At 37.0% G+C, this 26,462-nt stretch overlaps 1 protein-coding gene across 10 annotated transcripts in view; it reads right to left on the bottom strand.

Moving 5' to 3' along the window:
* TANC2 (tetratricopeptide repeat, ankyrin repeat and coiled-coil containing 2) overlaps positions 1 to 26,462 on the bottom strand; it is a 363,890-nt gene that overhangs the window by 98,337 nt on the left and 239,091 nt on the right. For all 10 annotated transcript variants that reach the window (XM_027517571.1, XM_027517573.1, XM_027517574.1 and 7 more), the window contains one exon: positions 16,046 to 16,171. In XM_027517571.1, coding sequence (XP_027373372.1) covers positions 16,046 to 16,171 — 126 coding nt within the window. The remainder of the gene's footprint in view (positions 1 to 16,045; positions 16,172 to 26,462) is intronic.

Genomic DNA, 26,462 nt, shown 5'->3' with positions numbered 1-26,462 from the left:
TTTTTCTTAAGTATGCTTATGAAACCAAGGCAGGGCTCATCTGCCTACTGAGTTTCTCGAAGGCTCACACTCCCATTTACAAGAGTCAATCTGTTTAGGGTCTGTTGCTTATTTATGGCACTCAAGAAAAGAACTACAGTAGGCAGGTCCTCCTACCCAAGGAAATGGAGTTTTTGAAAAATGTAAAGCAATTTGAAGCAGGTCCTAAAAAACAATCTAAAGATAACAGCTTGAGAAATGTTCATTCCAGATAACTTCTGCTTTAAAAAAAAAAACAACAAAACAGATTAAATAAAGCAGAGTCACTTTCGGGGTCAACAGGGAAACCTACAGCAGAGTGGGTAAAACCAGACTTGGAGCCAGGCTGCTTCAGGTCATATCCTGTCTCTGTTACTCACTAGCTGTGCAACCTTAGGAAAGTTACTTATGTTCTTGATCTCTCAGTTTTCCTCATCTTTAAATCAGGGATAATCATGACATGGGAGGATTAAAGCAAGTTAATACAAAAGTGTGCCTAGGACAGTGTCTGTTGGTTAACTGCAGTCATGGGTACCTCTGTCCACACCATCAAGCCAAAAGAATCCAGTGTAATCTAATCATCTTCCTCCCACACACATTTATTTAAAACAAAACAGTGAAAAGGATACTGAGAACATATGCACTCTCCTAGAGCCCTCACCCCTTTGAACTGCTGACTTACATCCCTTCATCCTTTCACCCCCAACATTTAAAAAAAATTTTTTATTGGGATATAATTGCTTTACAATGCTGGGTTAGTTTCTGCTGTAGAACATCGTGAATCAGCCATAACTATACATATATCCCCTCCCTTTTGAGCCTCGCTCCCACCCCACCCCCCATTCCACCCATCAAGGTCATCACAGAGCACCAAGCTGAGCTCCCTGTTCTGTACAGCAGTTTCCCACTAGCTATCTATTTCACACATGGTTGTGTTATTTATGCATGTCAACCCTACTCTCTCAAATCGTCCCTCCCTCTCCTTCCCACCCCTGTGTCCACAAATCCGCTCTCTACATCAACGCCTCTACTCCTGCCCTGCAAATAGGTTCATCAATACCATTTTTCTAGATTTCATATATATGCATTAATACATTATATCTATTTTTCTGACTTATTCACTCTGTATAACAGGCTCTAGGTTCATCCACACAAACTGACTCTATTTTACTCCTTTCTATGGCTCAGTACTATTCCATGGTATATACGTACTCCTGAAAGAGCCACACTTGCTGTCTTCTGTTCCATAATAGTAACTCATTCTAGTCTAGCTTCCTCCCACATTACTCTATTGAATTGTTTTGGTTAATGACCCTAAAGACGTTCTAACTTTTAAGTCCAGTGAACTATTTTTAGTTTTTATGCTTAACCACAGCTCGGTACTTAATACTTTTAACAAATCCCCACTTTTTGAAATATATTTCCTTCTTGGGTTTGACATAGTAACACTTTCTTCTAGCTCTTTTTGGGCCCTCTCTTCCTCTTCTTTAATGATTCTTCTCTTCTGCTTCTCTCTGAAATACTGCCAATCTTAGGTTCTATATTTTATTGTTTTTTTCTTCTTCATGATCTTCCTGGGTAATCACAAAGGAATAGACTAATGGCTTTTACAACTATCTAAGTGGTGATGGCCTATATTTCTCTTCCAGATCCCAGTTCTAAACTCCTGTACAGCATTTTCAGCAACTTATAGGAGTTGTCTCTGTGGATTTCCAGTAGATATCTCAAACTTAAAATGTTTAGAACTAAAGTTTGATCTCATTCACCTTAACCTATTCTTTATTTTCCATTCAATGTCTCAGTTAATTAAATATTCCCATCTGTCTGGTCTCCCAAGATAGAAACCTGGGACTCATCAGGACTTCTTTCTGAAACTTTATATCTGATTTGTCACAGGACCTATCAATGATTCTTGAGGAATTTCTTTCAGATATATTTCCTGTTTTCTTTCCCCATTCCACTGCTATTTATAGTGATATAACCTCTGGAGGAGCTTCCAGATCATTCTAAGCCTCAGTTTAATTATCTGTAAAATGAGGGTAATAAGAATATCTATTTCATAAGGCTAAATAAGAAAATGCACATTAATTTCTTAGTTCAGAACCTAATTAATCCTCAACTGACAGTCATATGGTTCAGATTCTCAACATCTCTTGCTTTTCACCATATACTTCAACAAGCTTTTTTAAATACAAAATTTATTTATTTTAACTGGAGGCTAATTACTTTACAATACTGTATTGGTTTTGCCATACATTAACCTTACATCCCACATATTCTTCCTGTACTTAGCCATCAACTACATGTATCTGATAAAATCATGTCAGCACCTACACTTCTACCCTTGTATCTCATCAACTTAACTCTACCACAATCATCCAACCTGGTAAGTCCTTACTAGCTAGGGGAGCTCTTGTCATAGGGAATGTACATTCAATAATGTTTAATAAATGCATTCATGAATGAAAACAGTGAATATGAATTTTCCATTCTCAACTGCAGGGAAATGTTCACAGACTTGTCTTTGGTAGAACAGGAAGGCTACAGGAAAACAGTTATAAGATGCAAACTCAGGTCTTTGAAAATCACTTGAACTGTACAAAAATAACAAAAATAAATGAATCATCTGTTTCTCACCTTTCAGGGATAAATTCTTATTTAAAGTTTACTGTCATAAACAAGAGAGCCATTAAGTAACAAGACATTTGGGGAAGAAAAACTGTTATTCTCCAAGCTCTGTGCATATCACAGGCAAGGCCTGGATGCTGGCCAAGACACTGATAATCAAACAATCATATTCCCACAGGAAGCTGAGAGAAGGGAGAAAATGTGCTTTAGAGCTAGTATCCAAAGAGGATAGAATATGTATTTTTTAAAGATTATTTTCCCTTTCTTTTTGAAAAGTTACTGAGAAGGCTGATGCCACAAATATCTACTTAATAACTAATGTCTTGCTAATGTGACATGTGGGATTTATTTTGTGTAAATAACAACTATATTTAAAATTCCTCATTATTATAGGTAAAATATGCATTTTAGCTTACAGAAAACCCAATTCTAACCATCAAGACAGTCATTTTCTGATGAAAGATGGGTTGATGCTTTGGTTCATTTCTTCTATAATTTTCATTTTAAAAATCTGGCATCCAATTTCTATTTCTGGCCAACATGAAGAAATGTGGACTAGATCTGCCCTCCCACCTAAAACCAAGATAAACAAACAAAGCTCTAGACAGAATATATGAAACAATGGTTTTCAAGACACTAGACAAAGGCAATGAGTAATAATAATCCCTGAGAGATGGAAAACAAATGAGGTAAACTCTATGTCCACTCACAACACTGACAGAATTTTCAGACCACAATGTAGGGAGGGAGAATCCAGTCAGATTCTGACAGACTCCCTCAGCTGAGTAGACGAAGCTGAGAATCCAGGGAGACTAAGGCAGTGACAGTTCACAGGACAAACAGTTACAAAGAAATAATTCTGGAAACCTGTGGAGTAACCCTTGAGTCATCAGCAGAGCAGTGACTGACACAAGTGTGAGGGTTAAAGAGAGTACCTGCTGCTTACATAGGGCCAGGAATAGTGCCTGTTTCTTCCAGCCATAATGGAAAACCTCACAATGTACAGGACACTGGATACATCCAGGAAGATCTTGACCCAGTAGTACAGAATAATGACACCTGCAAATATTGTTCTGATTCTACTCCAATCTTAAGGACAAGACCCCAAACTGATTAGGCTATTTCCAAATAATGCACATTCCAGAAAAAAGTTGAATATTTATAGGAATACAAGAATATGCAACACCCAATAAGGTAAAATTCATAATGCTTGGCATCCAAGTGAAGATTAACAGGCATGCACAGAAGCAGGAAAATAGGCACCATAATTAGGAGAAAAACAAATCAACTGAAACTGACCCAAAACTGACACAGATGTTAGAATCAGCAAAGAAAAGTATTAAAAACCATGATTATAACTATATTCAACATGTTCAAAAGGGGCATGAAAGATACAAAAGACCCAAATTGCACTTCTAGAGAAAAAAATCAGAAGTGAATAAAACACCTACATGGGATTTGTGACAAATTTGACATCACAAAAGATGAGTAACCTTAAAGACATAGTAATAAAAGCTATGCAAAATTAAATACACATAGAGGGACTTCTCTGGTGGTCCGGTGATTAAGAATCTGCCTGCCAATGTAGGAGACATGGGTTTAATCTGGGGTCCAGGAGGATTCTACATGCTATGGAGCAATTAGGCCTTTGCATCACTACTAATGAACCTGCATTCTAGAGCCTGTGAGCCACAGCTGCTAAGCTCGAGTGCCACAACTACTGAGGCCTGAACACCTAGATCCTGTGTTCAACAATGAGAGGCCACTGCAAGGCGAAGCCTGTGCACCACAATGAACAGCAACACTGCTTGCGAAAACTACAGAAAGCCTGCATGCAGCAACAAAGACCCAGTGCAACTAAAAACAAATAAATAAAATACACAGAGAAAACAGATAACAATTTTCAAATTATTAAAAAAAATTAAAAAAGCATCAGTGAACAGTGAGACAACTCCAAGTGGTCAAATACTAAGTGTAATTAGAGTCTCAGAAGGTAGGGGACAAAAAATACATTTAACGAAAAATGGTGATGGAATTTTCAAAATGACAAAAACTATAAATTTCCTGATCAAGGAAACTCAATGAGATTCAAGTGAAGAAACATGAAGAAAATGACACCAAGGCAAATCATAGTCAAACTGCTCACAACTAGTAATAAAGAAAAAATCTTGAAAGCAGTCAGAGAATAAAAAGACACATTAAGTACAGAGGAAGAAACCTAAGGACGATAGCAGATTTCTTGTCAAAAACAATGCAAATGAAAAGGTAGTAGACCTAAAGCTTTAATTTATGGAAAGAAAAAAAAAAACATGTCAATCTAGAATTCTATACCCATTGACAATATCTTTCAAAAATAACAGTGAAATAAAGACTTTTCATACATATAAAAGCAAAAAAAATAATAGTCACCAGCAGATCTGTAACGTAAGAAATGTTAAAAGTCCTTCAGGCAGAATAAATATGACACCAGATAGAAAAATACAAAGAAAGACATGAAGAGCACCAGAAATGGGAACTGTGTGGATTAACATCTAAGATTTTTAAAAAACTCTTTAAAAGATAATGACCTTTATATGGGGTGGGGGGGGGGGGGAGGGGATTATAACATTTAGATAAGTAAACTGTCTCACAACAATAACATAAAGGCTGTGAGGACAGAAACAAAATTATACTATAGCAAACAAAACAGTTACCATAACAGGCTTGAGACTGCTACCCTGAGAAAGCCTGCTTGCAAGGCTGGTCCTTACCTGAAGTTTGGGAATGTGGATTTCAAGAGGATTCCCATGATTCCCAGAACTAAAAAGAATGGCTCACTGTGCCTAATTTGTTTGTATAAACAAGACTGTTTATGCTGAATGTTTGCTTTTCTTCTGGGAGTCTGGAATTTTGGTAAGTTTTAGGCAAGGAGGTCTATATAAAAAATTTGGGCACTGAACCCTATGAGCTCTCATGTTCACACATGTCACAACTCACTGCTGGAGAAATCAAATGCATCCTGTGTGACTTTACTGGGAGAGAATACTTCGAAGCTTCTGTCTGGTTTCCTCTGGACTTTGCCCCATGCATCTTTTTCCTGTGCTGATTTTGCTTTGTACCACTTTACTGTAATAAAGCATAACTACGGGAATGACTATATGCTGTGGACTGTAAGTCCTTCTAGTCAATTAGTGAATCTCGGGGGAGGGCACCCCAAACACAAGTATTATAAATGCCTTGAAAAATTAATCAAGAGAGACCATATTTTGGCTCATAAAAAATTGTGAATAAATTTAAAAGAATTCATGCTGTTCAAAGTATGGTCTTGACCATAACACGACTAAATTAGGAATCAATAGCAGAAATATATCTGGAAATTCCTGCAAAATATCAGTGAGTTGAAGAAAAAATCAAAAAGCAAAACAGTATTTTAAAAGTGAAAATATAAAATCTGTGAACTACAGCTAATGCATTACTAAATAAAGAAATTTATAGCATTAAAATGCCTATGTTAGGATAGAAGAAAAGTCTATGTCAATGACCTCATCTTTTACCTCAGCAAATTAGAAAATAAAGGAAAAAAATCCCAAAGTTAAGCAGAAGGAAACAATAAAAATTAGAGTGGAAATAAACAAAATAATAAACAGAAAAACAACAGAAAAAAATTAATGAAAATAAAAGATCACAAGAAGCTTAATAAAACCAATAAGCCTCTAAGTAGACTAATAAGGAAAGAGAGAAGACATACAATACCAGTAAGAAGAGAATAAAAAATGATGGGCAAAATGACTAAAGATTAAAAGGGTAAGGGGATACTATGAACAACTTTACACCAATAAATTTCAACAGGTTATATAAAAGAGACACATTTCTTGAAAGACACAAACTAGTGAAACCCACTAAAAAAGAAACACATAGCCTGAATAATGTATATCTAATAAAATATTTGAATTGACAGCTAAAATCTCCCCATAATGAAAACTCCAGAACTTAATGGTTTCATGAACAAATTCTACCAATAATTTAAGGAAGAAATAATATCTATTTTACACAAACTGTTTATAAACCTAAAGAGAGACTACCTTCTCATTACTATGATATTAAAGCCAAAGATATTGCAAGAAAACTACAAACCAATATATCTCATGAACACGGATGCAAAAAACATATACAAAATTATAGTAAATTGAGGCCAATATAAAAAAATATATATCATGATCAAGTGGATTTTATACTTGGAGTTCAAAGTTGGCTTAACATTTGAAAAATCAATGTAACTTATTACATTAACAAAGTAAAGTGCATCTATTGAAAACCTAGAGTGAGAAACTGAATGCTGTCTCCCAAAGATCAGAATAAGGCAAGGGTTTCTGCTCTCTTTGCTTCTATTCAACATTGTACTAGTTCTAGTCAGAGTAATAAGGCAAGAAAAAGAAAAAGGAAGAAATAAAACTATCTTTATTTGCAAACAACATGATTATCTCTGCAGAAAAGCCTACAGAGTCTATAAAAAAGCCATAAGAAATAACAAGTGATTTTAGCAAGGTTTCAGGATACAGGAACAATATACAAAAATAAAAAATCAATAGTACTTCTATATAATTGTTGATTAGCAATGGACAATTAGAAATCAGAACAAAAGCAATACTATTTTTAATAGCGTAAGAAATACAAAATACTGAAAGATAAATATAACAAAATATTTTCAACATCTGTACAATGACAAAACATTTCTGAGAGAAGTTAAGGAAGACCTAAATGAATAGAGAGAGACATTATGTTCATGGATTGGAACATTCAACATTGATAAAAAGTCAGTTTTCCCCAAATTGATCTACAGATCCAATGCAGTCCCTGTCAAAATTCCCGCAGACGTTTTGGGTAGAAATTTACAAGTTTCACAGGGAAATACAAAGAACCTAGAAAAGCCCTGAAAATAAATAGTAACAGTGAAGGGTTAACAATCCCAATTTTAAGCTTTATTATCAAGTTATAGTAATCAAGAGGTGTGGTGAAAGTGAAAGTGAAGTCGCTCAGTCACGTCTGACTCTTTGCGACCCCATAGACTGTAGCCTGCCAGGCTCCTCCGTCCATGGGATTTTCCAGGCAAGAGTACTGGAGTGGGTTGCCATTTCCTTCTCCAGAGGATCTTCCCGACCCAGGGATCGAACCCAGGTCTCCTGCATTGTAGGCAGCCGCTCTACCATCTGAGCCACCAGGGAAGCCCAGAGGTGTGGTATTAGCATCAAAATAGACAAAGATTAATGGAACAGAAGTGGTCTGGAAACAGATCCATACATATATGGATGACTGATTTTTGACAGTATAAAGGTGCAAAAGGAATTCAGTAAACAGTCTCTGCAATGAAGGATGTTAGAACAATTAGAAATCTATGTGCCAAAAAGAAAAACCAAAAACTCTGATACCTACAATGCACCACATATAAAATTAACTCAAAATCAATCAATCACCTAAACATAAAACTGTAAAATGTCTAGAAGAAAATATAGGAGAAAGTATTTGTGACTTCTGGTTTGCCAAAGAAATCTTATATACAACGCCAGAACAATCCATCAAAGACAAAAATTCATAAGCTGAACTTCTAAAAACCTCTGTTTCAAAAGATACTGTTAAGACAATGAAAAAACAAGCCATAAACTGGAAAAACATATTTGCAAAGTGGTGGTGGTTGGTTTAGTTGCTAAGTCATGTTTGACTCTTGTGACCCCATGGACTGTAGCCTGCCAGGCTCCTCTGTCCATGGGATTCTCCAGGCAAGAATACGGAGTGGGTTGCCTTCTCCAGGCATTTCATTCTCCAGGGGATCTTCTCAACCCAGGGATGGAACCCAGGTCTCCTGCATCGCAGGCAGATTCTTTACTCACTGAGCCACAAAGGAAGCACACATCTGATAAAGGACTGGTATCCAAATTATGTAACAAACTCTCAAAAGTCACTAGTAAGAAAAGAAACCACCCAATGCAAAAGTAGACTAGATATCTGAACAGACACTTCACTAAAAAAGATATCTGATGGCCATTTGATGCTTTTGAACTGTGGTGTTGGAGAAGACTCTTGAGAGTCCCTTGGACTGCAAGGAGATCCAACCAGTCCATTCTGAAGATCAGCCCTGGGATTTCTTTGGAGGGAATGATGCTGAAGCTGAAACTCCAGTACTTTGGCCACCTCATGCGAAGAGTTACTCATTGGAAAAGACTCTGATGCTGGGAAGGATTGGGGGCAGGAGGAAAAGGGGATGACAGAGGATGAGATGGCTGGATGGCATCACTGACTCGATGGACGTGAGTCTGAGTGAACTCTGGGAGTTGGTGATGGACAGGGAGGCCTGGCGTGCTGCGATTCATGGGGTCGCAAAGAGTCGGACACGACTGAGCGACTGAACTGAACTGAATTGAATCATATGAGATGATTAACAATAAGCACAATGTTGTACAGCAGATTCCTAGAAACTTTTTATCTTCTGTGACTCAAACTTCTCATGCCCACTGAACAGCAACTGCCCATTTTCCATTCCCTGCAGGCCTTGGCAACCACCATCTGGCAATTAGTGTTTATACGGAACTGTTTCCCATGCCTAACACCCCAGTGTACTGAACTAAGCACAATAAGCTATTGTATTGCTATTATTATAGTAAAGATTTTTATATTATATTGTCTCTGATATAAGATAGCATTGTGATTAAGAGCACAGGCTCCAGAGTCTACCAGATATGAAATGAATCCTCGCACTGGCAATGACTAGACTTTGTAACTCTAAGCAAGTTATAAACCTCCTTAAGTCCCAATTCCCTTACGGCTACCACTGGCATCAAAGAGTTATGAGGATTAAATAACATGTTTAAAACTCTTAGCGCTGTGCCTGTAAAGAATAAGAACCCCAATAAATGTAAGCTATCATTTGTTATCTATTTAAAAGTTTCCTATTCTCAGCATTTGTCTTAGTGTTTTGGGAAGTCTATTGTATTCTATTACTGTGAGGATAAAAAAGGTAAAAGGCTTACTTTACTCTGGGAAATAATACTTTGAGTGTTTAAATAACTTGAATATTAAATTTCAGCTTTCAGACATTGGTCTTAGAGAAGAACATTTGTTGAGAAAAACTTTGGAGTCATTACTGAGTGGAATTTTCAGGAAGGGAACAATGATCTTTGAAAAACAGTTAAAGAAATAGGGAAAATCCAACTCTCCCTAATGTTGCCACTTTTTACATGTTTCCTCACATTTAATACCTCAAGATGTAGGAAAAATATAAAAACAGTAAAGATTTTAAAATGTGAAACATCTGATAAAAAGTATGTTTTTTGTTATTAGATTGTTGGTCTTGAAGGTAAGATATTTACTGGAGAATAAGAACTGACTAATTACTTGAAATTTAAGATTAAACATTTTTAGACTGAACACTCAGTGATGAAATAGCTATGACCTACAAAGGAAATTCTCCAGTGCTATATTTTATTACTATCTGGGGAAGTTATTCCATAAAAAATATTTTATTACATACTGCAAGGTTGGAATGCTTAAGATCATTTTACTGAATCAAAAATGTTTTATAAAGTGTTACCTAAATAAATTTCCTGGCATTATGGTAACTTTAATAAGATTTAGTCACTTTTGGAGAAAATAAATAGAAAGATTAACTGGGAAGCCATCCTTTAAATCTAATATAGATCAAAACATAAAAACGGCTTAATGGTTATTTATTTTTCTTTATTGCACTTAAGGCATTTAAAAATATTTTCAGTGATTTATTCCTGCAGAATTAATTATCATGATTAGAATTTCTTTCATGTTACTCCACAGCCTTTCTTTAAGAGTTGTGTTATTTAATGCAAGAGGTTGATCCATGCCTGTTAGAAGATTAAATGGCTTATAGACTCTTCTCTCTCTCAAAGGTTAATTCTTTCTTTTCAGGTCTTTCTGGGGGAACTTTGGTGTATATTAGCCACTGTTCATGCTTTCAAATTTTAAGATAAAACTTACCAACTAAAGCTGGTTTACATAAAAACCAGACCTGTGGGCCTGTCTCTAGCTACTTTAACAAGTAGTGATTTGTTTTAAAAAATTACAGTTTGACTACTCCAAAATGTATAAATCCTTTTCTAGCAGACATTCAAAGATATCCAGTTTGAGCACTGCATTTTCAAATTTTAGGGTACTATGCAAAAGAGCTGGCTAGGGGTGAGAGTATCACCTCATAAACCAAAACCTACAACCTACTCCAATATTTATATATAGGCAGTTATGCGCATGCAACTTTATTTCTGGATTTTCAATTTACCTAAAAAGAAAGAAATTTAATCTTGTAAAAATAAAACAATGAACAGTGAGGCAGAAAAGACTGATGGAAATATCCCCTTGTAAATGTGAGAGCAAGCCAGGCAATGATGAAGATGACTAAGCAACCTCAGGGATGTGTGACTCAGTGGTTTAATGCAAGCTCATTAGCTTCATGACATACATCTTAGTCATCTTTAGAAAGGAGTCACTGTTTTGGAAAAGGAAGGGACTCACAAATGGCATGAAGCACTGATTTTATTTGATAAAAATTCAATTCTTTGCTTTGACAAAGCCAAGTTAACTGTGGCAGGGTCAGTTTCACATCAGTTCTGCCAGTGAGTCAAGACTATCATTTGCATATACGCCCGCCAACCTAGTATCTATTAAAGCTGCTATTACCTAAATCTAATGCCTGTGAATGGCTATTTATGTAATGGGATTTAGTAAAAGTCCTAAGGAAACCAACACATATCGAGAAATGAAATTTTAATAAGGAACGTATAATCTCTTTAAGCACAACAGTGTGATTTCATATCAGGCAGTTTCCAGCATCTTATCATTAGTAATCTGTTATTAATTTACCCCAAGTAGCTACCACTATTCAAAGTCATTATGCTATGGTATGCTCTGCGTATTTTAACGCCCCTGGTTCCATTTATATATTCCGTCATACGATTTACAACATTTATCCATAAAAACCAACACCCTCTTCTTTCCTTTTACTGGACAGCAAACTTAGTTTCCGTCTTTTTCTGGGGAAAAAGAGATTCCATTAGGATGGTCAGAAAGAGTGAGAAGTTTCAGGTCTAGAATGAAACTCATTTACACAGTGTGATTAAATTAAAAGTGGACCCTCAAAACAATTTTTAAGACTTGAGTTAAACACTTGAAGGTTTCAAATTAGTATCTGTCAAGGACATTCCGGCTTTGGGACCCGAAAGGCACCTGCAGTAGGTTGGTCAGCTGTATCCTCTGCACTAGGACACAATCTACTATAAGCCTTTTGTCATTAGAGTTCAAGCTCTTGGATGGTTGCCAGCTAGGAAACTACTAACTTGCTGAACTAAGACTCTGACCAGTGCACTCATGTGACCTCCTTCTCATTGTTGGGCTGGGTCTCTGGAAACAAATTTTGCTAGAACAGTTGTTCAAAACAGCTGTCTTGAGAAGTGAAGAAAAAAAAAAAAAAGGTGTTTTTTTTTTTTTTAACTAATGAAGCAAATGTTAATACTAATGCCCAACTTGAAGATCCAAACTGTAGCTCCTGGATTATCCCAGCAACTTTTGCTTCAAGCAGTCAAAAGACTATTATTATGGTCAAACAACTGCAGTTATTATTAAGGTAACTGCTAAATGAACTATGCCTATACTATTAAGCCATGTCCATGAATAACTTCTAACCAACTCTCAAACTACACTTTTTCAGATTTCTGCAAACAGACTGTGTGATCCTTAAAGGCATAAAACTAATTGTCAATTACAATGGTATCCTCTAAATTCGTTTTTCTTAAAGTGTGATCTTGGAACCCCTGGGGCTTCTTAAGACGCTTTTAGGGGTCTACAAAGGCAACACTCTTTTCATAATACTAAGAGGTTATTTGCCTTTTTCCACTCTCATTCTCTCACAAGGGTAGGGTGGAATTTTTCAGTGCTTACATGATGTTAACACACAATGGGTCTATTTAAAAAAAAAAGAGCAAGTATTTTAACAATTTCTCAGTTTTAATTTCTAATGTGGCAAATACCAATTTGTATAACTGGCACAACACAAACTTTGTAGGGTCCTCAATAATTTAAGTGTGTAAAGAGTTCCTGGGACCAAAAAGTTTGAGAATCACTGCTCTAAACAAACTAGTATGGGACCCCTGTATGACGTGTCCAATGCTTGCCACCTCTTCATATATTCAAGGGATTTTATTTCAGATAATCTCTATACTTGAAATCTGTCCATAATTTTAATACCTACTGGATATACTACATTGTACATGACCATTAACTACCTTCTGTGAAGATTCAGGTTCATTTAAAACCAGAACTGTGATTGAAAAACTATCTAACAGGACTTGTTTGAGTTATACTTTAAAATATAGAAAGATATATCTCTAATGCAGAAAGATATATCTTAATGTACACTAAAAAAGGTCTTCAATCACTTTATTACTTTTTGGGGGTAAAGCTCCTTTACTTCAATCATAACCAGAGTTAGGGAAAGATATAAAACTGAAATACAACTGCAATTTGTATGTTCCTTTAAATAAAATTAGAAAATGTGACGTGACATGTTTTTTTAAAATTATGCCAGGAAAACAATGATTCTATATCTATAATAAAATGTAATGTTTTCGATATAACAATCACAAATTATAAAGGCTTGCCAAACAGGTCTACAGAAACACAAGGAAGTCTGTCCTCATTTGCTTTCCTTTCTTGTCGATGTCTAAGCTACAGAGTTCACTTGTAAACAGTAATCAAGATAACATGTTTTTGAGGGAAGGTTATTGTCTAGGGCCTCAAAGTTCTAAATTAACAAACTAATTTTAGAAGACAAAATACTTCTTAGTAAACACTCATCTCATGGATTAATGCACTCATCTGGATGGCATGTTCCAACCTTTGACTGCTAAAACGCAAAAGAAAAGACAACTTTAAGGAACTGAAACACTAATATCATAATATCGCAGCATCTTCATCAATGGATGTCTCGCTGATCCTGTCAACTACACCAAGTGTCTCACTGTATCTCCCTGTGCACACTGCTCACTGAGCCCAGGGTAGGCAAGGTGGGAGCAGGGAAGCTGGAAGAAAACTCAAGGAGTCCTAGGAACTGCAAACACGTTTATTCTCTCCTGAGTGGCACGGCAGCTGCAGCGGCAGACAATGCTGTATTCTCTCCTCTTGTGGTTGACCCAGTGGACACAGCCTTAACGCAGCCTCACTACCATAATGCAGCCACAAGGACTTTTTCAGGTGGAGCTTATATTTGCTTACAGAACATACGTGGCCTGTGGTCAAGCGAGTACCTTGTGATGTGCGTGTGCAGTGCTATAAGTGATCTTAGCTGTTACATATCATTATTCACAAAATGTGGGGCGAGAGCGAGAGGGTGTGGGGCGAGGGAGACTGACCACGCCATCTTGGCTGATTTGCTCTTTCCCTACAATGGACAAACTCCATCTTTAAGTATGAATGTAAACAGTACGTTGAAACCCTATCTGCAAGGGATAGGATATTAGTTTTGTGAGGAATGCATTATTCAGGTGGAGAGCTTCCTAAAGATTTAGGTACGTTTTGGAAAAAATCTTTGGATGCACTTTAGGCTGAAGCTCAGTGAAATGGAAAAGATTTTTGTTGTATTCTTTACACAGCTGACATCTATGTGTAAACATCAAACTCACCAGAGTGTATTTGTCAAAGATCTTACTAAATCTTTAGATACTAAAAGCAGACATGTGCCATCAAGTATCAGTGGAGCCCAACATGAAGAGGTCTCAAAAACACACAGCTGAACCATCTGTAAAACAGACAGCTAGCGGGAAACTGCTGTGCAGCACGGAGAACTCAGCTCAGCGCTCTTGATGACCTAGAGGAGTGGGATGGGGGTGGGGTGGGGAAGGTAGTAGGGAGGCTCTAGCGGGAGGGTATATATGTGTATGTACACAGCTGATGCACTTTGTTTTACAGCAGAAACTAATACAACATTGTGAAGCAATTATCCTCCAATTAGAAAAAAATTTTAAAGTACACTACCAAAAAATACACAGCTGCATTATACAGAAAATACACGTCATTAATTTTGTTTTTGATGTAGTGTCAAACCCATTATTTAATGACTAGCAAAAGAGAAAATATTATCAACAATATCAGTATGTTTTTCAGAATGTAATGTAAGGTTATGCTAATGTGGCAGATTTTCAATCAAATCTGAAGGTCTAGATAAGATTAACATTTGTAGCCAATCTTCTTTATTATAGCCATGCATTTTGGCCTTGGCACAAATAATTTATTTGCTCTTTGATTAAATTTATTCAGGCTTTGGACATAATCTACCAGCATCAAAATAGTACTTGACGTAATTCCACTTTCTGGGATAAGCAACTAGTATGTGGCTAACTGAAGAAATGATGAAAAGCAGGATGGACAAGATTGGGAACTAAAACCATGAATGAGGGTATCAACTCACCATTGTTGATGACAGGTATGGTAACTGTAGCAACACAACCAATTACTTCATGCTCATAGTTGCCTAGCCATCAATGAAAAACCATCAGCATAATGACTTCCAGAATGGACAGCAGGCATGTGTTTTTTGAGTCCCTTCTTGTGTGAACTATGCATATGGTAGCAAAGCATGGGATGGGGTGAGGAGAACAGAGCGAAGATGAAGACAGTCTAAAGATAAAATAAGCTGCACCTGATGTAACAGAGCTATGGATTACTAGATATGAGAAAAAGCGAGACCGTTTGTTAAAGGCTATCACAGATTGGTTCATTTGTGCAAACAAGAGGCACAAGCAGAGATACCAATAACAGGCTTCTCAACTAGACTGTGGTTTTAACGAAATGAAAGTCTTCAAAAAGCTCAGGTGCCTGACTGTAGAAGCACAAAGAGCGTAAAGAAGGGATCTGAGTGGGAAAGGATAAGTTGTTTACATGCTGCCAGAACAGGACTAGAGGCACTAAAATTCTAAGAAAATCAAAGTATTTTATTTAACTAGAAATGGCCACTAGACTGTAAATGAGATGCATTCTTTAATGAAACACATAACAGCATCAAATTCACCTGAAATAGGGTGAGGGCTGAAATTGATCAATAATTACTTCTAAGATCCAAGACCTTAAAAGACTTTCCCCATCAACACCAGCCCTTTCCACTTGCTTTCTTTCAGAATTTCAAGGAATCAGTGCTTCCAACTGTTGGTAATCCCACTGCCTTTCTATGATGATTACAACATATTTATGTTCATCTTTCTCTCTAGAGACAGCAGAGTGAACTGGTGACATGCTCACATCTTAAGGGAGGCTTACATAAGTGTGAAAATTGGAACTAAAGGAACTTTTTGCCTACCACCCATTTCCATTTTCCCCTGGGTATCCCCATGCAATGCCCTTCTGTGGTTCTAACCTCTTAAATCCTGTTGCGTGCGAGCACCGGCCATGCTCTGTCTTGGCATTCGAAGAGAAGTTCTCAAAGGGGTATGTCTCTGTTCATCCAGGTAAGCGAGGTCCTCCAAGTGGGCAGAGCTTGTGGCTGATAAGACAGAAGAGCTTGGTCAGAAGACAGAAGTTTAGAAAACTTTCAGTTAGTCTGTATCTCCAAACTTTGGAATGAGAGCAGACACTTTACCGAGAATTTGCTCAACTCAAAGTCCTCATCAATGTCTGAAATACGGGCCAGAGAAACATGTCAAGAGTTGTCTGCAGCTCCTTCTTCACTATCAAATGCCTGAGTTTATGGAGAATACTTCCAACGGGCTGGCAAACACATTACCTGACAGCACAGATGATTAGTGTTTGCTTCTTTTGGGTCACAAACCCATTTGTGTAAACACCATCAGTGAAGAGATCTGTTCCAGATTATATTAAGTTGTAAAAGAATCACGAAACTCTATCTTCGACATTTTCCCTTCATGGTAAAGAATGAAATATGAAAACAATGTTTACATGTGTGTATATGTATGTATATAATGGAAAGGTGGACACCCGGGACGATGAGCAGAGAACTGGACATACTGGGCTGGCCAAAAAAGTTCATTCAGGTTCCCCGCCCCCCCCCCACCCCCCCCCCCCCCGTAAGATGTTATGGAAATGTTAGTATTTAGGGAACTGCCAATGTCCATGAATTCCAAAAAACATGTTGTTGCTCTCTGAAGATAATCAAGTAATAATGGCTTCCCATTGCATCTGTAAATCTTTTAACCCCTAACCTAGCCACAAAAGAGAGAAAATGGTAGAAGAGAGTGGGAATGTAATGCCACTGCTATACACTCAGAGTTGTTGGGTCCACTCATAACGAAGAGAAAAGTGAAGAAATCAAGAATCAGGAAGTGCTGAAGACAAGTTTTTTTTTAAAAACAAAACAAAACAAAACAAAACACCAAACTTCAGTCAGAAAATGGTTGTTTAGGACTTCCCTGGTGGTCCAGTGGTTAAGAATTTGCCTGCCAATGCAGGGGTCACGGGTTCACTCCCTGGTCTGGGAAGACCCCACATGCCATGGAGCAACGAGCCCGTGCACCACAACTATTGAGCCTGTGCCCTAGAGCCCGGAAGCCGCAACTACTGAAGCCCGTGTGCCCCAGCGTTAGCGCCGAGCAGCGAGAGAAGCCCCTGCTCAGCACAGCCCACGCTGCAGCGAAGACCCCGCACAGCCTAAATAAATAAAATTGTAAAAAATGTATGTTTTAAATAACTGTTCATTCAGTCTGTTGCCAACTATGTAGGGTGCGCTGGGGGATAGTTCAGTAACTCCACGACGGTGATTTACTGAGGGCCTTCTATGCGCCAGGCTTTGTTCTCACGGGCTTTGTTGCCGGTCCGCCTCTGTGACTGTTTTATAGAGAGTAGGGGGAGCGGAAGCACACTGAGATCCCTCTTGACTGCTGAGTCCCAGTGAAGCACTGTCCACATCCCCAAACAAGGCAGGACGCAAACAACAAGAAAGTGGGTTATGTAAAGTGGCACACAGAGAGCTACAAAGTGTTCCATGAGCTGAAAAAAGAAAAGATGGAGAAAATCGAAGAGAGGGAGAGGAAGAGAGAAAAGAATGCAAAAACAAGTGCAAGAGACGTGTCCCCTTCACTCTTCTATTACCGCAACTGTTTTATTTACCTGGATCTACTGGAAACTCAGACAAAAGGAATTTATCTGAATTACACATATAGTTTTTAAAAAGAAATACAAGTCTCTGAAACTTAGTCCAAGGAACTCGAATCAAGAAAGGGAAGACAAATACCACATTACATACCAGAGGGGGGAAGAGGATATCAGAAGAATAAAAAATAATCTTGATTTATGCATTCTGAAAATCAAACTATCCAGAACAGATAACTATCTAATCTCTTATTTAAAAATGCCAGGCACAATGACACTACCCCGACTGGGGTGCTAACACACTAAAATGATTTGACATGTTTTAATAAAAAGAGAATGTGTATTTCATTGATAGTAGGCAGAATGATAATAGAAACACGTAACATGGAGTATAGCAAAAAGTTTTGTTAAAAACATAAAATCTCTTCTTTTTATACATTATATCTATTTATGAATCTTTTAAATTACAGGAGATCTATACAGGGAGTATAGATTTAAACTAAGTAACAGTTACATAATCCATTTTAATTACTTTGTATTAGAAAATCTTTTGGCATAGCTTTCGTTCTACATGTTCAATTTCTTAAATTCACTGATGAGTTATTGGCAGCTTTTGTAAAATATAAATGTTAGTGTGAACTTAAGTTTTATTAAACTATGCTTTACCTCAGTAATTCCTAGAAAATAAATATCAGTTGTTCTATTGCTTTTTTTTCACAAAACAAAAAAAGTAGTAAAACATATTGAGCACATTTCTCAATTCAGACACAAGACATTAGAAGAAAAAGAAAAAATACTGTAATCACTGAGCTGAATAACAGTTCATTCCTTTACAAGTCCAAATACTCACAGGCAAACTGAACTAAGGAAAAGCAGAGATATTCAATATTAAGCACAATAGCTCTGAAGTCCTGATCCAGGGCCGAGATCCTGAAACCAATGGGAAACTATTGTTTTAATCTGGACTGCAACTGAGTTATGGTTACCCAAGTCTATTAAGGAAATCAGTTCTTGAATATTCATTGGAAGGACTGATGTTGAAGCTGAAACTCCAATACTTTGGCTACCTGATCTGAACAGCTAACTCATTTGAAAAGACTCTGATGCTGGGAAAGATTGAAGGCAGGAGGAGAAGGGGACGACAGAGGATGAGATGGTTGGATGGCATCACCGACTCAATGGACTGAATAAACTTGGAGTTGGTGACGGACAGGGAGGCCTGGCATGCTGCAGTCCATAGGGTTGCAAGAATCGGACATGGCTGAGCGACTGAAAGTAAACTGACTGAAGTCTATTAAAACATTCAATGCTTTTCTTATTTTAGCAATTAGTATCTTTTTTTTTTTTTTTTTTGCTGGCCTCTGAATCCATCACTATTTGATCAAATAATCCCAAATAATTTCTTTACTGTCTTTTTTCCTTACTATTCTCCTTAGTCTTACTTTGTTTCTTTCTGCTAAATCATCTTCAAAATTCTTGTCCTTCAAATACAGTATTTAGAGGCATGTGAGACAAATATTGGGAAGATCAGCCAGGAGACTGTGTGCTGTGGCCCTTGTTTCACTAACTGTACAGAGCTGTATTCTTCAGCACAGTCACAGCACAGTAATCTTTTCCATTTGCAAGCCACTTTCTGAGAAAAAGTCTCTGTCACACATTGTCAAATATTTCACTTATTGTCAGAACTTGCTCAGGCTACCCTTTTTCTGTTTCCTTGATAGCTGCCTTAGTCAGAATTAACTGCTTCTCCCTTTCAGCAATCACATACATATATGGCTAATTAGAACTTGTGTTATTCAGCTTATTGTTTACATGTCTGTCTTCTCTTCCTAGATTACAGTGAGTTCCTGAGGATAAGAAGGCAATGTCTGATTCATCTTCGATAACTCCATTCCTAAATTCAGAGCCCTGCAATAATGCTCCATACAGAATTAAGTTCCAGGCTAGTCCTACTCGGATTTAGAGATCTGTCTGGCTCTGTCCTCACCTCCCTCACCGCTCTGCTTAATGTTGAGCAGACATCACTGTGCTAACATGCTTGGCTCCAATGATGTTCATACTATCTTCCTTCAGGAACTGCTGACCTTTTCCTTTTTTCTAGAACACGTATCACTTTCTATTGTACTATATAAATTACTTATTTATGTTTATTTTACTTTCCCTGGTGAGAATGCAAGTTCCATGAAGGTGAGAATCTTTGTTTCGTTTATTGATAATTTTCAAGTGCTTTGAAGAGTGCCTGGCATATATAAGTGCTAGTCTAATGACTAAATGATTGTGTTTAACAGACACATTTGCATTTTGGCTATACTTAAACAATCAATGAATAACAAATTCAGCTTTGTCTCCCTAGGTTATCTGAAGGCTAAGGATGAAGGAGGCTGGCAGCAACGGTACCTTGCACATCATCATTCTACATGAACACTGGTGACAGATCTATGGGGACATACATATGCCCACTTCATAGAGCCACTTTTACTGTGAAATTGTCCTGGTGATTTCTTTCGAGATACTTTTGTCAAATTAAATTAGTACTATAATATGTAATGAACATATACAGATACAAATATAAGATAATCAGGTTTTTTTTTTTGTTTTTAACTGGAGGGATAATTGCTTTACAATATTGTGTTGGTTTCTGCTGTATAACAGTGTGAATCAGCTATAAGTATACATGTTCCCTCCCTCTTGAGCCTCCCTCAAACCCCCTCCTCCCACCCCCCATCCCTCCAGGTTGTCAGAGGGCATGGAGCTGAGCTCCCTGTGTTATACAGCAGCTTCCATTAGCTATCTATATTACACATCGTAGTGTATATATGTTGATGCTTAAAAAAAAAAAAAGATAATTAGATTAGCTGAAGTGAATTGACAAAAGAAGAAAAACAAATTAACAATAAAAAATTTTATGTAAAGAGAAAATGCTTTTAAAAAGTAAGCCCATAAAAATCTATGTCACTAAAAGGAAGGCCTTGTTTTCAGAGAAGGAAGAGGGAAGTGGAAAAGGGAGCATATATTTTCCTGGGATTTCATCAGATTGGAACAGCTGACTCACTGACAGAACAATTAACTGACAAACTTCTTGAATTTAATACACAAGTGGGCAGGAAAAAAATCCAGCAGACAACATTTGGTACAAGACATTCCAGAGGCAACTCTCTGTTATAGAGTTTGGAATCAGTTTAAATCGTTTCTTCTTATATCAGTTGCCACTTACACAAACGCATTTTAGTAGCATAACTGACGTTCTGGCTGACCCGAGCAGGAGCCTGGAATGATACTTTATGTTTGCTACAGCCTGGCAAGAGGCCACTCTGCTGTCCCAACACCACTGATTCATAAAGCCAACATTCTGACTGTGGAAAAGCCTGTTTCTGTTTTTTTTTTCTTTTTTTTGGGGGGTAAAAATCTTTATTACAGTTTCTGATTGAAAACGAAAGTGTTAGTCACTCAGTTGTGTCCGACTCTGCGACCCCATGAACTGCAGCCTGCCAGACTCCTCTCTCCATGGAATTCTCCAGGCATGAATACTGGAATGGGTAACCATTCTTTTCTCTAGGGGGTCTTCCCAACCCAGGGATTGAACCCTGGTCTCCTGTGTTGCAGGCGGATTCTCTACCATCTGAGCCACCAGTTTCTGACTGGATTCATTTAAATTCCCCAGATTCCCATTTGGCATTTACCTGATTTTTAAGATCCTTTCCTTAGGAAAATGTGCAGCTCCAAACATTAAGAAGTTGATGGTGAGAGTTTATATTTTAACTGACTTCTGTTGTTGGATGTTTCCATGATACTCTTTTATTTTCACACAAAGCACTGAGGACAGCTGTTGTAAGTGAACATCTCCTGCTTCCCATATCCCTCCAATTCATTGCCAATCTCATTTTAAGACATCAAGGATGATCACAGACAGCCTACTCTGATAATTTCTGCCATGCAACCACAAATCCACAAGAGTTCTCTACCTCCTTCCAACACAACAGGTTTAAAAATAAACGTTAATAGCGATTTACATTTTGAAAACAATAAAAGACAGTTTTTATTTTTTCCTATTTTAGAATTTTAATTTAAAGTTGCATAAATATCTAAATTTATATTCAGAAAACCGAGTTGCTCCAGGAAAAACCCAAGCCTTAATGCTAGACTGTCAAAACTCACCTTTTATCACTTCATTATTCAAGTTAAGAGTTTTTGTTTTCACTAAATAGTACTATCAATAGTACTATCTTCATACGTGGCATATGAAACTTTTAATTGGTACATTAACTTCAGACTTCACTTGTTTAAGAATCTTTATGTTTCTAAAAGTATATAGCTAAATCTAATTGAGCAATATATTTATTTAATCAGACCTACTTTAGTAATTAATAAAAAGGACATGATTACTCAAAAATTTTTATTACCTATATTTCTTCAATTTATGTTGTAGTGAGTTGAAAATCTCCAAAAAAAATTTTTTTTAAAAATCACCATAAACATTAAAAAATTTTTTATTGTGTCATCAAGGACATTCTTAAAGTGGTTTATCTATCTTTTTCTGTTTAAAACTGTAAGTGGCTATGGTTTTTTTTTTTTTTTTAATTTTATTTTATTTTTAAACTTTACATAATTGTATTAGTTTTGCTAAATATCAAAATGAATCCGCCACAGGCATACATGTGTTTTTAAAGTATTTTTTACTTAAAAAAATATGGGATCTTAAGTTTCCCTCCCAGGGATTACACCTGTGTCCCCTGCATTAAAGTGCAGAGTCATAACCGTCCGACTCTAGGAAAGTCCACCACAGCATTTTATACATGCTGACTCTATTCCCTGCAAATAAAAGTGTTATAAAAGCCTCAAATCCTTTCCAATTCCTTTCAAATTCAAGAATCTTACGAATAACAGTTTTATTCTTTAGAGTTCAATCCTGCATTAGCCTCAAATAAATTCTTTGACAATTTCCTGGCCCTGACAGATGTGGTCTTACAGAGATGCCATAAAGCTCACGCTAAAGAGGATGTTTTGCTTCCCGAAGCGAGAAGTCTATAACACAGCAAGGACCGATCAAACAATTAATCCCCTAGGTTTTTTTTAAGTGATGCAAATGGTATTTTCATATCATTATTCATCATTAAATCTCTAAAATAAATAATTACATCAGTCACACTGAGATAAAGTTTAAACAAGAAGGGAAATTTAAAAGCTGGGTTTGAAAAAAAGTATTTTATTATCGGCATTCATCACCCCCATCTCATTCATAAGCTTAGAACAATTTAGTAAGTATAATATACTAACATTTCCCCCTATTTCAAGGTCATCTCGTATTTGAAATCCTCAATTATTCCTGTTCACCTAGGAGATTTGAGCATCTGATCTTCCCCCACTTTGGGGAACCACGTCTATGTACATGTTAGAACGTAAAGGAAAACATGTGTTCGCTTTGTGTGCTTAGCTGCTCAGTCATGTCTGACTCTTTGTGACCCTTATGGACTGTAGCCTGCCAGGCTCCTCTCTCCATGGGACTTTTCAGGCAAGAATACTAGAGTGGGTTGTCATTTCCTCCTCCAGGGTATCTCCGACCCAGGGATCGAACCTGCATCTCCTGCTTTGCAGGGAGATTGTTTACGCACTGGGCCACGGGGGAAGTCCAAAACATGTATCTCTAGAGCTAAAATGAGAAGAGAGGACCCTCCTGAGCTAAGAAAATTTACTTCAAAAACAGATTTAGAAATCTAATCACATAAACTACTGGAAACTCTGATCTTATCAAATATTTACACACATCCAATAGTTAGCAGGTGAAAGTAATTTTGTCTTTCTACATTCTGGAAACACTTTCAATGTATAACCTATTAAGATTTGAAAATAACTGAGAAATCCTGAGAAATGTGGTTTACCTTCCTCCCTGTGTGAGGACGTGAAACCATGGTTTCCAGATAGAGAAAACAACCCAATACAAACTACTTCTGACCTATGATTTGCCTTGTAGGTTACTAGTGGTCAGTTTGAATTACATTCAATACTGACAAGAAATAATTCTCTAATGAAGTATCTTGTTCAACACAGTAAATGTTACTCTGACAGTATAAACCCTAATCTAATCCTAATCCCAGGACAGAGCTATTGAAGAAGCATGATTAGCTTAAGAACCGGAAAATCTCTGCTAGCCAGAAAAGCCAGTGTTATGAGATGACCATTGTGATAGATGAAAACATAATAATCAAGGTTTACAGGAATAACAATTTAGACTAATATTATCCCTTTCATTTATGTTTTAACATGGGGAAGGGGAGACAGAAATGAAGATAGGAGACAACATTTAAGTATGTAAGTAAATAATTTTCAATATCCAAATTAAAATAAACCCCAATAACTAAGAAAAATCACTGTTATGATATCTGATATAAACAGTTTCCTATCTATTAAAGTGATTTAAAAAAAGGCACCAAAAAAGAAAAATCAGATAAACTGATGTCATCAAAATTTTTGTGTTTCAGATAAAAGGGTAAAAAAGATGTGGTATACACACACAATGGACTATTACTCAGCTATAGAAAAGAATGAAATAATGCCACTGCAGTAACACGAAAGGACCTAGAGATGATCACACTAAGTGAAGTCAGAGAAAGACAAGTACCATATGCTACCACTTACATGTGGAATCTAAAAAGTGATACAAATGAACTTATTTGCAAAACAGAAATAGGCTTACAGATACAGAAACAAACTTATGGTTACCAAAGGGAAAAGGGGGGAGGGAAAAATTTGAAACTTAGGATAAACAGATAGGCACTATTAGATAAAAAATAGATAACCAATAAGGACCCACTGTATAGCACAGGGGACTATATTAAGTATCTTGTAATAACCTATGATGGAAAAGAATCTGAAAAATAATGTATACAAATATATATGTATAACTGAAATACTTTTGCTGTACACCAGAAACACTGTAAATCAACTATACTTCAAAAAAGGAATAAAAAATTTAAAAAGTTTTATGTTTCAAAATATACCAATAAGAAAACAAAACGATAAGCAACGGAGTGAAAATATTTTGCAAACATATCTCTGATAAAGATCTGTATACAGAATATACAACAAATTCTTACAACTCAATAATAGGGAGACAGAGGACCCATCAAAAAAAGAGATATTTTACCAAAGAAGATATATGAATAGCTAAAAAGCACACAAAATAAGCTCACCATCATTAGTCACTAGGAAAATGCAAATTAAAACCACAACAAGGCAGCATTTCACATCTGCTAGAATAACCATGATAAGAGGTAAGACAATACCAAACGGCAGAGAGGAGGCACAGAAACAGGAACCCTCAGACACTGTGGGTGGCGCAGACACTTTGGAAAACACTTTGGCAGTTTCTTTACAAGTTAAACATAAATTTACCCTATGATCTAGCAATTCCAATCCTAGATGTCTATTCAAGAGAAGTGAAAACATGTATCTACTCAAAGACTTGCACTAGAATGCTCATAGCAGCAGTATTCAGAATAGCTAAAAAAAAAACAAAAAAACAAACCCTCAATGTCCATCAACTGCGGATGGACAGATAAAAGGAGCTATAGGTATACAATGGAATACTATTTGCAATGCTACTGCTACTGCTAAGTCACTTCAGTCGCACTCTGTGCAACCCCATAGACGGCAGCCCACTAAGCTCCCCCGTCCCTGGGATTCTCCAGGCAAGAACACTGGAGTGGGTTCCCATTTCCTTCTCCAATGCATGAAAGTGAAAAGTCGTATCCAACTCTTAGCGACCCCATGGACTGCAGCCCACCAGGCTCCTCCATCCATGGGATTTTCCAGGCAAGAGTACTGGAGTGGGGTGCCATTGCCTTCTCTGACTCTTTGCAATAAAAAGAAACAAACTTCTGATAGCTTTAAGTAAATCAACCAGTTGTTGAAATTATCTGAATATTTTTAATCAGCACTAAAAAATAGGTATGTTTTCAAAGATCTAGTTATGTCACCTAGGACTGCTATTTCTAAACCAAAGACAAGGGAAAACCCTTTTAGAAAGACAAGAATCTAAACATATACTTTATTTATTTTTAGGTTGAGGTATAGTTTACATACATAAAGTACATAAATCTTATATGTTTAGCTCAATAAATTTTTATCTGTGTATACACCAAGGCAACCACCATTCAGATCAATATAGAGAAGGCTTCCTTAATTGATATTCCCACCAAAGGTAACCACTACTTTAGTTTTTCACCATAGAAGTGCCATAGCTTTGGCTGTTTTTCTGAACTTTATATAAATATATATACTTCATTCAGTATGCACTCTCCATGATGTTGTCTGCAGTGGTAGTACATTATTTTTCTTTGTTGTACACCATTCATCCAGTCTGTTGATGGACATGTGGGCAACTTATGTAAAACCTGAAGTTAGTATTGGGTTTCCCTGGTGGCTCAGTGGTATGGAATCTGCCTGCCTTTGCAGGAGACATGGGTTTGATCCCTGGGTCAGGAAGATCCCCTGGAAAAGGGAATAGCAACCCACTCCAGTATTGCTTTCCTGGAAATCCCATGGACAGAGGAGCCTGGTAGGCTACAGTCCACGGGGTCACAAAAGACTCAGACACGACTTAGCGACTAAACAACAAATGTTAGTGTTTGCCTTGGGCAAAATAATGAATCTCAACAGACATTCATGCTCAAGAAGGGAAATAATTCATAGACTCTTCAGTAAACTCAAAAGAGAACACAAGAAGCTTACAC

Source organism: Bos indicus x Bos taurus, chromosome 19 (genome assembly GCF_003369695.1).
Source record: "Bos indicus x Bos taurus breed Angus x Brahman F1 hybrid chromosome 19, Bos_hybrid_MaternalHap_v2.0, whole genome shotgun sequence".
Classification (NCBI taxonomy): Eukaryota; Metazoa; Chordata; class Mammalia; order Artiodactyla; family Bovidae; genus Bos; species Bos indicus x Bos taurus.
This window is presented reverse-complemented; position numbering and strand designations above follow the sequence as displayed.